At 46.1% G+C, this 14,455-nt stretch overlaps 1 protein-coding gene across 2 annotated transcripts in view; it reads left to right on the forward strand.

Moving 5' to 3' along the window:
* Nucleotides 1-249: 249 nt before the first annotated feature.
* FBH1 (F-box DNA helicase 1) overlaps nt 250-14,455 on the forward strand; it is a 52,661-nt gene continuing 38,455 nt past the window's right edge. The window contains exons 1-3 of one of the 2 annotated variants that reach the window (XM_036090052.2): nt 250-387; nt 11,169-11,315; nt 13,503-14,104. In XM_036090052.2, the coding sequence (XP_035945945.1) occupies nt 387; nt 11,169-11,315; nt 13,503-14,104 (750 nt within the window). In that variant the 5' untranslated portion in view covers nt 250-386. The remainder of the gene's footprint in view (nt 388-11,168; nt 11,316-13,502; nt 14,105-14,455) is intronic. The other variant, XM_036090054.2, reaches the window with a different exon arrangement.

Consider the following 14,455-nt stretch of genomic DNA (forward strand, 5'->3'; position numbering starts at 1 on the left):
ACCCCTCCTCGGGTCCGCGGGCGCTCGGAGGAACTCTGGGAAAGTTTCCACTCGCCTCCTCGGCCCCAGCGGAAGCACGGACGGGGCGGGGTCCGCTGGCGGTAGCCGCGCCCCCTGGGGAGCGCGTTCCGATTGGTCAGTGGAGCAGTCCGTCAGCACGCCCCCTCCGTGTGCCGTTCCGATTGGACGTGCAGGCAGTCCGTCAGCCCTGGCGGCGGGCTCTTCCCGGGGCTGCGGCTAGGGCGGAGCTGGGGGAGGAAGTCCGCGGCCTGCTCGGGCTGGCGCTGCCCTGGGGACGCTGGGACTGGGAGGCCGGGCGGCCCGGGCCCTGCGGCGGCGGCGGCGGCGGCGACGGCGGCGGCGGGAGGCCCGGTCCGGAGCGCCATAGTGCGTGAGGCCGCGGACGTGGCAGGGAGCGCGGGCGGGGCTCTGCCGTGTGGACACTTCAGCTCTTGGGGTCCTGAGCGGGGGTCCGGCCTGGCGGGGCTGGGAGCAGGTCCGCTGGGGGCGTGGGGGCCCGGGACGAGCACAGCTGTGCAGGAGCTCGGGTCCGCCGCGGGCTGCCAGGCTGGAGGGGGTCGGCGAGGCGTGCACGCAGGAGGGCGAGGGGCGCCCCCACACTGCGTCCTGCGGCCGGGGAAGGGGGGGCTGGTCGTTCACCGTCGGTTGCAGAAGGAGTCACGGGGGACGTGGCCTCGGTGGCTGACAAGCCCGCATTTCCTTTTCTACCCTGGTGTTTTGACCTTGGGCGAGTCATTTGATTGTGTCTTCTTGCACAATCCTTATCTGAATACCTCTCCTCTGAATACTAAGAAAATTAGGGTGATGTGGGAGGGCCTCGAGCTTGTCCTGTGGAGGGTACGTTGAGATCTAAGCAAGCTGAATGGGGTGATGCGAGAGATTAGGGCAGGTGCTGAATTCTTAACCAGGTCTTATTGGGTACTAGTCATTCAAACCTCCTGGTTTTTCAGTCCAAAAGTTGCTACTATTTGCCGGGCCTGGAAACAGTTATGCTTTACATTTTGTGTTACGCTGTATGGTTTACAGAGTACGTTAATTAATTTGCAGACAGCCCTGTGAGGCAGTATTATGGGTGGGGAAATTGATGCCTCAAGAAGTTAGTGATTTCCCCATGGAGCTAGAGGTAGTGAAGTCCTCTGGAACAAAGGATGGTGGCACCTAGTAAGCTCCTGCTGGGGCCTGGCACTGTGCTCACATAAATTAAGGGAGATAAAATGAAAGGAGACCTCTGGTATGGACCCATGCAAACAAGCCCATTTCACTAATGAGCAGATTGAATTTGGTTAATTTACTGAGTAATATGGGTAGTCACTGGAGACAGAACTGGGTCCAATATCAGCTTTGCCAAAGTTATTGTTCCATTATATCTTGCCACTTCAGCAAAGGGTAGGCTTAAAAGTATTTTGAAATGCGTCAAGTTTTAGAACATGCCCAGCATTGCTCTTACTGCGGCTGTTGGTTTGGTGCAAATGGAAGCTTAGGCATCTTGTAACTTCAAATTTTTTGCTGCTCATGCCCCCCAGCCCCATCCTAATCACAAACGACCCCACTTTTTCTTGCCTTATGTCTCCAGTTTCCGTTTTTATTTTTTAAAGATTTTATTTATTTGACAGAGAGAGCAAGAGAGGGAACACAAGCAGTGGGAGTGGGAGAGGGAGAAGCAGGCTTCCCGCCGAGCAGAGAGCCTGATGTGGGGCTCGATCCCAGGACCCTGGGATCATGACCTGAGCTGAAGGCAGATGCTCAACGACTGAGCCACCCAGGCACCCCTGGTTTCCCTGTTTTTAAAAACAAAATGGGGACACATGGATGCACATAAGACTAGTTCTTTTTTTTTTTTTTTTTTTAAAGATTTTATTTATTTGACAGAGAGAGCACAAGCAGGGGGAGCAGCAGGCAGAAGAGGGAGACGCAGGCTCCCCGAGGAGCAGGGAGCCTGATGCAGGGCTTGATCCTAGGGCCCCGGGATCATGACCTGAGCCGAAGGCAGTCGCTTAACCAACTGAACCACCCAGGTGCCCCACGATAAGAATATTTCAAATCCAGATAATTGGTCACTTACCTGGTGCCCTCAATGCAAATCCTCTCCTGTGTTCTTTAGGAATGTAGCTTCTGTATCCCCCTATAGATAACTAGATGATAGCGTATACACATCTGACCATGGCCCTTGTGATTTTCTAGAGGAAAAGCTTGGTGTAGAGGGGAGGAATCTGTACAGTAAGCTGACAGATGGAACTGTGCTTTGGTCTTGCTGATTTCCCAGTTGGGCTGCCCATTTCTTTTCCGCAGGCTTTTGGAATTTGTGGTCTGCTATTTAGTGTCTCATTTCTCTTGTAGTCAGTATTGGCATTGGGATTTGCTATGTGGCTGTCTTCTCTCCTTTCTCCTACGTTGTATTTCGTGGTCCTGTAGCATTCAGCTACGGTCATCGGTGTCCTGATTGTTGGCGTGTTCTGTGGTCTGTGAGTGTGTGAACACTGTTGGTATTGGTCATAGAACTGTGAGTTCAGTTTTGCTGCCATCATCTTTTCTCTGCTGCTTCTCATATCCCTCTATCCTTCCTAGGCGGATTTTATTTGAAAACCGAATTGGATTCTATCTTTGCCCTTCTGGCTTGGAAATCACTTACTCCTAGAAATTTATCTCACAGCATCTCACATCTTACGGCTTCTACTGTCACTCACATGCCTTTTGAGGACCAGTCTCCTATTTCAAAGTTCAGCTTGGAGCTTAAACCGGCATCCCACAGATAACTTTAAAATGAAGCAAAACAAACAACTGCTTTCAAAACGGGGAAACTTTCATCTTCCCCTTCCAGGAAAAAGCAAGAAAAACAAAAACACTCTCTTTTACTCCTTAACGTGGTTGATGACGTGACTTCTGGGTTCCCGCTAGAAATGTCAGTTACCTTTGTCACTCCTTGTCTTTCATCGTTCTTCTCAGTCTTGTTGAAGAAGATGTGTTGATTTTCCTGTTCCTCTCCTCCCTATTTCTGCTGCTGCTCAGGCCTTTCCCAACTCCTGTCTCGGGTAAGGAAGTGGCTTTCTGTCTGATTTTCCCGGTGGTCTCTGTGTCTGCCCATCCTCTACCCAGCTTCCAGGATGACTGTTGTAGAGTGTGAATCTGACTCTACATTGGCCCTGCTGCTAAGCTAGATGATCCCCCGAAACACCTACACGGTGAAGCCCACAATTTCTTTAGTGCTCTATTTAAGGACCTTTACAATCTGTGCCTTCAAATTCCTTTTCCAGCCTTCTCCCGCATCTGTGAACCTCTTGTTCTAATGAAATTCGACTTCCCACTACACCAGTGCTGTGCTATTTCTCTGTGTTTTGTACATACTGTTTCTTTTGCCCTACTGAATCCTACTCGTCTTCTGAGGCTGACTCTTCATAAAGTCTTTTTCAGCATCCCTCCTCTGTTCCCTTTACTCTCACAGCACCGCATGCGTATAGTGCCTGATGTACGGTGATTTGTGATTGTTTTGCTCGCTGCCTTACGCGCAGGCAAAATTGTGTTTTGTGCGCTCGCTGTTTAGCATTCGACACCAGAGAGGAAGCCTTCACGGTGTTTATAATGAATCTGGGATATAGTGACAACTTAAAAGTGCTTGTGGAATGAATTGACAGAAGGAAAAGCCTTTCAAATATATAAAAATATACTCTAGGCTGTAAGTAACAGTCATTTTCTTATTTTTCCTTTCTTTTCACCATTCCTTCTTATCCTTGTGAGAAACCTGCACCTCCGTCCTTTTGTGTTCTAATAAATGAATGCTTTCTCTTCGGGAGGAGCAGGTGTTTGCGGAGTGTGAGATGATCTGAGGAAGATCAAGCCTGCGAGCCAGGCTTGTGGGATTTCTAGGGAAGCAGGATGTGGCGATGGGAGGCACCCCTGTCAAGGGAGCTAGGACCACAGTATCTTCTTTCTGCGTTTATTTCTTGCAGTGCTAATGGGGACACAGTATTTTGAAGTTTTTCCATTTTGAGCTTACTGTAGTTAGTGATTATTTTCTTCACAGTTATGTTTTCTAAATACTCACTTGTTATTAAGTCTTCGGTTATGACGTTTCACAATGATGAAAAAAAGTGACCTAGAAATCAAGCCTGAAGTTTTCAGAGGCTGCTTTAAAGCCTGCTGGATACAGAAGGCGGAATGTTACAGGAGAAAGAACACTGCCCCTGGGGAGTCCGAACAGCTAAGTGCTGTCGCCTACAAGCTGTGTCGTGACTTGAAGCAAGCCTCCTCTGAGCCCCGGTTAAAGCGTGGCCCAGTCGTAGGATCTGGTGAGGTTCCAGTGAGGATATGAAAAGGAACTTCTGGGTTTCGAAGTCAAGGAAGAACCAAACTTCTATGGAGGGAAGCGGGGGAGCACTGCGGGGGTGCATTTGTCTGATCGCCAGTTACACATGGAGTGGTATTTGTTGGGTGCTGGGCTGAGGGAGGCCCTCGCTCCTGCCTCCCGCCAGATGACAGAGCTTTCAGTCCGAGTGGAAGACATGTTAATACGCACACAAACAGTTGATGATAATATAATAACAGTAAAATACACTATAGTAATTTGCATATGAGGCATATCGAATACACAGTTTTACAGATAATTGTTAAAAGTATCTCAGAGACCTACAGGGTGGTTTTATTACTGCAAAGTGCTTCCTGGCTTGAATGAATACTTCCTGCAGGGCTGAAGTTGGGAAATAATACATTAACTGGTTAAATTGGGCCCTTAGGTCTCACAGGTTGCAGTTTGAGCTGTGAAGTACCTGGATCCTTGCCATAATGGGCCACATTGCAGCGCACCCTGCTATCTCCATAGGAAACCCAAGACGGGAAGTGTCCACTTGTCTGTCTTCACTGAGCCCCTCCGAGAAAAGCAGGCGGCTTGTGGGGAACTAACAGGATGAGGTTAGGTGACTCAGTAAGTTAGCAGAACTGCCCTCTGTGGTTCTTTTAGGAGCAGTCTGTCCGGTCAGGTACTTTGTCCTAGACAATTACCTTTTCTTTTCTTTTTCTTTTCTCTCCTTTCTTTCTTTCTTTCTTTCTTTCTTCCTTTCTTTTCTTTTGTTTCTTTTCTTTTTCCTTTCTTCCTTTCTTTCCTTTCTTTTCTTTCTTTCTTTCTCTTTTAAGATTTTATCTGTTTGTTTGACACACACACAGAGAGCACAAACAGGGGGAGGGGCAGAGGGAGAAGCAGACTCTCCGCTGAGCAGGGAGCCTGCTGTGGGGCTCGATCCCAGGACCCTGGGATCATGACCTGAGCTGAAGGCAGATGCTTAACTGGCTGAGCCACCCAGGTACCCTGATTTCTTTTCTTTTCTTTCTTTTTTTTTTTTTTTTTTTTAAGCAGTTATTTAAGTCTTTCCCTCCAGGAATTGTAGAATTGTAGATACTTATTATCTTCATCGTGTCCATTTAGGTCTGTAACCTCTAAGTTTTAGAGGACTTTTTGTTAGAAATTCTGATTAGCAATGATAGGGGAAGAAAGAAAATTATTTGGTATCAATTTCAAATGATCCTGGGATGGTTAGAGTAGGCTTGGCTACAGTAACAAATAGACCCAAACATGTAATGACAAAGTTCATTTCTCAATCTCAGGACAATCTAAGGTGGTTCCAGGTTGTGTGTGTGAGAGTGTGTGCGTGCGTGCGTGCGTGTGTGTGTGTGTGTGTGAGTATTGGAGAGTGGGGGGGAGTGGCCCTCTTTGAAGCAGTAATCCAAGGACCCAGGCTGCTGGAGGTGCTTCTATTTTGAACATGGGGCCTCTACGGATGCTGGGGAGTCAAGTTCCCTGTTAACTGGAAGGGGGGCAGAAGATGGAGGAACCAGCCTGAGAGGTTTTGTGGGCCAGGCCTGCAAGGGGCCCCGTCGCTTTTATTTGCATCCTGTTGGCTCGAGCTCAGTCAGAGTGACATCCTAACTGTGGTCAAGACAGAGAAGTGTAGACTCGCTGTGTGCTGAGGAAGAAGAGAAACAACCCAGAGCAGCTCGTTTCACTTTCTGTGACTTGTTTTGTAAGTGGTTTTGCAGTGAAGATTCTGGAATGAAGCCGACTGATGAGAACAGAGTCAAGGAATCATAGCAGCATGCATCTCATTCAACAAGAAGCTCAGGGTCTGTTACTTGCAAAGTATTAAGAGCTTTGAGGAATAAGGTGGTGAGACATGTTCCCAGCCTTCTAGGGGCTTCCAGTCCAGGAGAGGTTGAGAACAGCTATTGCTCAGGGGAGACCTCGGTCAGTGGGCCTGTCTAGAGAGGGGTGGCCTAGGGAGGCAGGGCTAGGGCCGACTGTCATCAAGGTGAAGAGATTCGATGATGGGTACAGGTAATAATCACTGCAGGTAATCACCACTTTGAAGTCAGCACAGAGTGGGAACCTGAGGTGCTGCTCATCTGCTGAGCTGCGGGTTCTTGAAAGGGGGGACCACAAGAGTGGGGGGTCAGAGAGATGTCATGCTATAAGAAAGCCATCACAGAAAAAGCAGTGTGGTAATGGGCGGGGTTCTGTTTGACAAAATGGCTTTCCTACGTCCTCAATTTTTTCCTGTCCTGACACATGAGGGAGATGACACATTTCTGTTAGTCACTGTGGTAGAGTCTCTAAGAGGGGTACAAAACACCCACTTGGGTACAGAGGAGATTCATAGCACAGGGGCCTCATGCAGCTTGGAAAGCCCATGAGTGATTCTGGTCTCTCGCCATCCCTTTAACTGTGCACACTCATCACGGGACACTCTTTACCTTTGCTCCTTAAAGGATCACGAGCAACTCCTAACAATGAGAGAGGTGCCCTTTGAGACTCGGTGCACAGCGCGCTTGCCATTTAGACGGGGGAGGAATGCCACGAGGTTTGGGTGACTCAGGGGAGGAGGAGGTAGCATTTGAGCATCTTTATTTTGATAAAATTGTATTTGAACTGTTGGTTTAGAAGTCTGTTAATAAGAATAGAAGGGTGGTTAGAATTTTGCGGTACTGTTTTTTTTTTTTTTTTTAATTTCACAAGAATATTCATGCTCTTAAAATAAAACGCATGCACCTTTAAGGAGACACCGAGCGTGGTGGGGTCGACATGTAGTTCTAACATTTCAGCCGATAGGTTTTGTCAGCCTCGATATGGATGTCACAAAGTATTTTCATCTGTATTGTCTCATTTGAACCTCAGTCGTCCTGTGAATTCAGTGTGGCAGGTTATTATAGTCCCCATTTTTAATGATAAGGGAATTGAGGCTTTAAGTGTGGAATACACCTGCTAAGTAGAGGAGGTCTTCTGACTCCCAATCGGAAGGTAGCACACGTTGAACCACAGTTCAGTGATTTGTACGACTCCAGAGGTAGACAGACACAGGGCTCTGGCTCCCAGTTGAGTTGAGTGAAGCACTCCATCTCTCAGAGGCCTGAGACTCAGATAAAACACAGTCTGGTTTTTCTGACCTCTAGCTGAAGTCAGAAAAGTAATTTTTGATACGGAAATCCAATAAAAGTGGTAACTGCCCCCCAGGTCAGCAGTCATGGGTGGCTCAGGTGACGCCACTTCAGATGATAATATCCAGAAGCCAGATTGCTCAGCCTGGGTGCCCCTACTCCTCCGCTCTTACCCTTAGTTCCTTCCGCGATAGCTTCATGCTGGAATCCATGGGAATTTACCAGAACTCTCTGGAAGCAGAATACTATATTCTGCTCACTCCTGTTACGTCTTTCTTTTGCTCTTGTGCCTTTGTAAGATTTCTGTAGGCATTTCACCTTCTTAACAAACATTTAAGATTCTGATGTATTTTACAAAATAAATATGTAAATAAGAGCCTACTCTGTCCATGTAACTTAGTTTTCCAAAAACAGTTCCTTTTAGGTGTTCTTGATGTTTTCTCGTGTGGTCTGCCCTTGCCAGTTTCCCCATGGAAACCGTTCTGAAAGCAGTTCTGCAGCAAATTCCTAGTGATCTGGAGCTTAGGGTCCTGGGCCACCCAGCCTTACCACGCTCCCTGCTCTCTTCTCATCCTTCTCCTCTCTCAGCGTTCACTGAACAGGTGCCATGTGTCCGGTACTGTGCTATGTTCAGGGGGTACGGTAGCGGAAAAGACAGAATAGTTCCTTATCTACTTGGAGCACGCTGACTGGACTGACTCCTGGGCGTGTGATTAAGACATTACCCACTAGTTGATGGTCTTTATCAGTGCCTCCCATGTTTTCATTGTGGCATCATTATTACAGATAGCTGGCTGGGGAGAGCTGGGGAGGGCTGGGATAAAGCCATTCTTAGGTACTTTTTACAGAAAAAGTTCCAAGGTGCGTGGCATCTTAGTACCTCTTCTCTACACACCTGCTGTCAGCTACTGTCTTGTTTAACAGTTTGCCAAAGCTGAATTTAAGGGTATGTTGTAGATTTGTGTGGGCATCTAAACCCTTGACTGACCCCAGTGTTCTAACTGGTTCTATGTCTCTCTTGTCTTTTAGACGTCTTCTGTTACCCGACTCATCCCAGTAAGCTAAGCAGGTCTGCGCTGGCCCCAAGGCCCTGGATCGTATGAATTTGAGTGGTTTGATGTTAATCTTATTCCTTTGTGATTTTTATCCACGACAGGTTTTCCTCTCCAGGCCAGTTTGGCAATAGACCTTCACCTTCTTTAAATAAGATATTGTCTATTAGTAGCTTTTTGCTGTAACCTCCTGTTCTAATTCTAGACGTTCTGTTTGCCAGCTCTGAAACAGTTGTGGGTATTTGAAGAGCCAGAGAAGCAAAGACCAGTCACGTATTTGGGATCTGCAGTGTTAGTGGGTTTATTGGTTGGAATTCTGCAGCTGCTACTGTAAGTTGAACCAAGTGTGCTTGGAGCACCCAAATTAGGGGCCAGGACTTGTCAGTGTTCTGGAAGGGTCACTGTAGTTCTACCTTCTGTCTTTTTGCCAGTCTGGCTGGAGTCCGCATTCAGGCAAAATAATTAAGTTGTTGACTTTGTAATATGAAGGGTTTGAGGCAGAAGTGGTCAAGTCGTGCCTTGTATATAAAAAGAGAATAATCAGACCTTAAGCTTATTTTTTTCAATGTAGAAAATTTCAAATATATTTTATTTTTTTAATGTAGACAAAGTGCACATTCATTTTTTGCCTCTGTAAGTGTGAATAAGACTCTTGGTTGTTAGCGTCAAGGAATATATTCAACAGCAACAAAAAAATCAGTTATAAAACCGTTACAGGGCGCCTGGGTGGCTCAGTTGGTTAAGCGACTGCCTTCGGCTCAGGTCATGATCCTGGAGTCCCTGGATCGAGTCCCGCATCGGGCTCCCTGCTCGGCAGGGAGTCTGCTTCTCCCTCTGACCCTCCCCCCTCTCATGTGCTTGCTCTCTCTCATTCTCTCTCTCTCAAATAAATAAATAAAAAATCTTTAAAAAAAAAAAAAAAAAAAAAACCGTTACACTGGAGGGGATATTTTCTGTTCATAATAAGTAATTAAGCTTTTTTACTTTTTTTTTAAAGATATTCCCAGGAATACAGACATGGTTGTGATTGGACTGCTAATGCACTTCATGTCTTACCATTAGGTGGCGTCTTTATAATTTGAAAGTTATTTCTGTGTTTTATGCAAATCAGTCATAGCTAAGCTTTGTTAAGTAGAGTAAGCAGAGGGGTATATTTATGTGGGGCTTTATAGTTCAGTGACTGTTTGTGGGTGTATTTTCTCATTTAAGCATTGTAACACCTTGAAGTCTTAGAGAAGTAAGTGGCCTGAGGTCCGGCAGCTGCTGTGTGGTGGGCCAGGAGCTCACACCGGTGCCCCTTCCTCTCGCTGTGCTTGCCGCTTTGATCCCTCCAGGCATGTTTGTGTCAACGGCTCCGTGCTTCATGTTCTGTCTCTGCCTCTAGCCTCTCAATTCACATAGCAGAAGGTCTCTAGCATCCTTTTAGAGGGCCTTGTACAACTGTTTTTGCATGTAGAAATCATTATTTTAAAGTCTTAAGATATCCATGAAGATTTTTTTTGTTCTAAAACTTCTGTTTAAACCTTGAAAGAAGGAACTGAAATTTGGAAGGATTGTTTCTGAAGAAGCTAAGGGCCGAGAGGGGGATTAATGATTAAAAAAAAAAAAAAAGTAAATTGTGCTCATTATACTCATCAGTGACTTGGTTTTAGACATTTTCATGCTGAAATGTTGAGTGAGATTCTGGCATCTGACACTAGAATTTACTCGAGTATTTTTAGGACCTGTAAAAATATGGTACTGACAGGAATGGATTTTATTCATTCTTGACCATCTTCTGTAAAGGATGACTCTAATTCTGTTATATCTATTCTTGTCCTCTCTCTCCTTTTTCTTTCTTTTTTAAAGTGTAACTATTCAAAGTGTTTAACATTCAGTATAACCGTTCTGTTTAATGCCATAAGGAGGTAGCTAGATCTTACATGTGTTAACAGATACAGAAACATGAAAGTCTTGGTTAAATATGAAAAGGAGTTACCTGATAGACAGTGACTAATGTAGAACTACACATGTCAGTACTCTGAGACAGAATCCTAGGTACAGTTCCTGCTGTAATACATTGCTAAGGCAGGGTATGAAATTTCCTCCTGAAGATCCTTGGGAGCGGATTTGATTCTCTTCTACTCGGGGGCATCAGTCCTGTCCCCTTACATCAGCGCCAGTACGGAGATGCCCTGGGGGCTGACAGGCATACCCGGTGGTCCCCTCTGGGAATTTACAGGGACTGTTCCATTAGTCACCGCGTTCTGCTTCTGAGACTTGGAGAAGCTAGTATATACTGGGGATGATGAATGAGTTTATTTTTGCAAAGCTATAGCCGACTCTTAAATACTTACTGTTATTATGGGAATATAAATGGCTGAAGTCAAAGAAAAGATGTTGGATCTCAACTTACGCATTAGTTGAATAAAGAGTTCATGATCAGGGCTTCCAGAAGGTATAATAAATAAAAGAATCATTTTAGGATCTTATTTTAAGATTTTTAAATTCTAAGGAGGAAATGCTAAGAGACTAGGAAATAACTAAAAGTGGATAGGAACATGGGGAAGAAGGAAAGGGCTGGCTGGGGTGGTCCACAGTCACTAGATTCCTGAAAATTAAGTATAAGCTGTGGCTCACTTGGAGAGTTGGTGATAACTAACAAGTGTCCCATTTCTTCTGCCCGTTGGTACAAAACAGTGAGACGGAAGCACCTTACAGCCATCGACTGCCAGCATTTGGCTCGGAGTCACTTGGCTGTGACCCAGCCCTTCGGTCAAAGATGGACCAACAGAGACCCGAACCATGGTCTCTATCCTAGACCCAGAACAAAAAGAGGGACTAGGGGTATGTCTTCCAAAAATACCTTGCATTTCCGAATCTGTAGTGTGTGTGACCTTTGACTATCTCCTGGTATTTGTAAGTATTGCTGCTGTGATCTTGTAGTTCTGTTGCAATAGTTTGACACGTTTTTCATTATTTGTGAGTTTCCGTGAAAATGGCATCCTATGGTAGCGGTTGGCCAAAGCCCCAGGAAAACGTGGCAGAACGAGTTGCGTTAGCTTGCTGTACCACAGGGTGGTGGAAGACGTGAGCCAGCGTCTCGCTCCTCCTGTCTAGACTGCTGCGATGTCCTTTCTCTAGTGGTCCGTCACTGGGCCCACCGTGCCATTAGTTTGCTCCGAAATGCCCCCATGCCGTGCTTTCACGGTGGACTGTGCCCTTTGTCACCTCGTGCCCAGCTGCTGCAGGGGCCCTTCTCCTTGCCTTCAGGTGTTATTTCTTCCAGATTGGCTGGAACATACAGCATCAAGTTAATATCCTTGAGTTCCGTTTTCTGTCCTGCCACTCAGGCACCTGCCGTGAAGTGTTTCCCTTTATTATTATGGACGCAAGCTCGGACTTGCCGTCACCTGGTATTTATTATTAATTACATGCAAATTCTACTTCTGGCACTTTGGTTTTCTTATCACCCATCTAGGTGCCAAACGAATTCCTACTTTTGTTAGTGATACCCATCAGGAGAATCCCGATTGCCTTATTTCCCTTTGATATATTTAATTTCAGAATCCAACTCAAATCCTACCAAGTCATCTATTGTAATACGTGTTTGTCACATTTTGGAACTACCATAACCAATGTATGAGGCAGTTTTAAACTCAGTGGTGATATTTTGTTTGTTTTGTGTGTAGAAGTCAACTTCTCTGTGTTGTGAGTTCACTGACAAAGACTTTGTCAGCGTGTGTACATTTCTGTGTGGAGTCCTGGCACTGAGCACGTAGCGGGTTCTTCGTGGATGTTGGTGTGATCGAATGCCACAATTAGAAAATAACAGGATTTCACCCAGATCTGTTGCCTTTAAGCCCTGGGTTTCTATCAGATTGCCCCAGAATCAGTTATGTTTTTTTCCTCTAACATAGAAAAAATATTAAATCTTAGGAATTCTGTTAAAGGCTAATCCTGGTCTTCTTCCATTCTCTCATTTTCCACAGTAAGAATTCCGGCTACAGCCACTTCAGGAAGGAACCATGTATTTTGTTATATATTGATAAGGCGTTTAAATACTTCACTGGCATTTTACAATAGGGCTTAAAAATACAGTGGTGATGCGTGAAATCACCGTTTGGACTCCCTCAAGTGCTTGAAAGTCTGAGATCAGGGACTGTATAGGCTGTGTTTCACTTTCTATTTGTCTCAGAATTATAGGTGCTGAATGAACAGCTATTGAATAAATGTGTGGACTAGGTTAGGTATCAATACCTTATCATATGAAGAGAATTCTGACTCCCTTCTTTTTATTTTATTTATTTATTTATTTTTTAAAGATTTTATTTATTTGACAGAGAGAGACACAGCGAGAGAGGAAACACAAGCAGGGGGAGTGGGAGAGGGAGAAGCACACTCCCCGCTGAGCAGGGAGCCCAATGCGGGGCTCGATCCCAGGACCCCGGGATCATGACCCGAGCTGAAGGGAGACACTTAACTGACTGAGCTCCCCAGGCGCCCCTCCTTCTTTTTATTTTAAAATCAGTTAATGTGTCAGCTTCACAGGAGGAGATAAAAATAAATTAAAAGGGTTTTAAGGGAGGCAAAGAGTGGGTTTTCCTGAATCCTGATAACCTGAAGCGTTTTCTCTTCTACTTAAGCAAAGCAAACTTAGATTCTGTGTTGTATGAGTAAGGCAGGAGAAGTGAGTTCTCGTAAGTGGGTGTGTTCATGTGAGCGGTTGTTGACTTTTTGTCTGTTCATTCGGGTGTTCAGTTTGTACATACTGCAAGGTAGAACGTGCTCTTCAGACCATCTAGAGACTGGTGTCTGTCTCCCTTCCCATGTATGTGTCTGACTACGTGATAGAGCCAAATAGAAATATTTTCTGGATTAAGCTACATATCTATAATCAGTTGGCCAGTAGCTGTATCCTTGTCTCTGTTCTCTATTAATGTACATAATTAAAAATTAGCTTTTCTCATTTGGATCAACAGAGTGTCAGCGGTCCTTCCTATCTTGTTCATTGTGTTTGGGTTCTCTGTCCAGGTCAAGGATGTCAAAGATACAACACTGAATTCTTCCCAGCCAGCCAGCAGCGGTGCATCAATGACATGGCCAAAAGCAATTCTGTGGGCCAGGACACCTCTAAGGACTCGGAGGCGGAAATGATCTTCGCTGCAGAGAGCAATTGTGCCCTGCCTCAGGAAGGTGATGCCGAAGTAAGACTGGGCTCGTCGGGATCCGCTCTGCCTGCAAGGAAGCGGTCTCGGTCCTTTGAGGACGACAGGAATCAAGGGACAGGGACCAGTCAGTGGGATGGGGTTTCTAAAAAGACTCCACGGCATCGTTTGTCCCTGTCGTGCGCAAGACCCAGGGAAGCCAGGCAAGAAGCTGAGGACTCTCTGTCACGGCGCTCCGCAGAGTCTGGAGAACCTGGCCAAGAAGTGGAGGACATTGGTCCTGATCCCATTCCTGACTCTTACTATGGGCTTCTTGGGACCTTGCCCTGCCAAGAACCCCAGAGCCACATATGTAGCCTGCCCAGTGAAGTCCTCAGGCACATCTTCGCCTTCCTCCCCGTGGAAGATCTCTACTGGAATGTGAGCCTAGTGTGCCACCTTTGGAGAGAGATCATCAGTGATCCGCTGGTACGTAGAACGCTTGTGGCTCTGTGATGCTTTCTCGAAAAGCACACAGGTTAGCTTTGCTCAAAACAGACCTCTGATGCTATTGTTTCTTCAGAAATGGTAGTTTCCCTTTGCCTCCAGAATAATACCCGAATTCCCTGGAGGCATTTAAGGCTTTCCATGTTTGTCCTAGTGTTTGTTTACAGCCTCATGGCCCACTTCTCAGCATATCCTTGTATTCTGTCCACCACAGGTGATTTTCTGCATCCCAGCCATAGGCTGCATATTCCTTCCCCTCTGTAGGTTGGTCCAGCTACCTCACCACCCCCGCCGCATGTAAAGGGCCCCTCGTATCTCTGTTGCCATCTCATG

Source organism: Halichoerus grypus, chromosome 6 (assembly GCF_964656455.1).
Source record: "Halichoerus grypus chromosome 6, mHalGry1.hap1.1, whole genome shotgun sequence".
NCBI classification, from domain to species: domain Eukaryota; kingdom Metazoa; phylum Chordata; class Mammalia; order Carnivora; family Phocidae; genus Halichoerus; species Halichoerus grypus.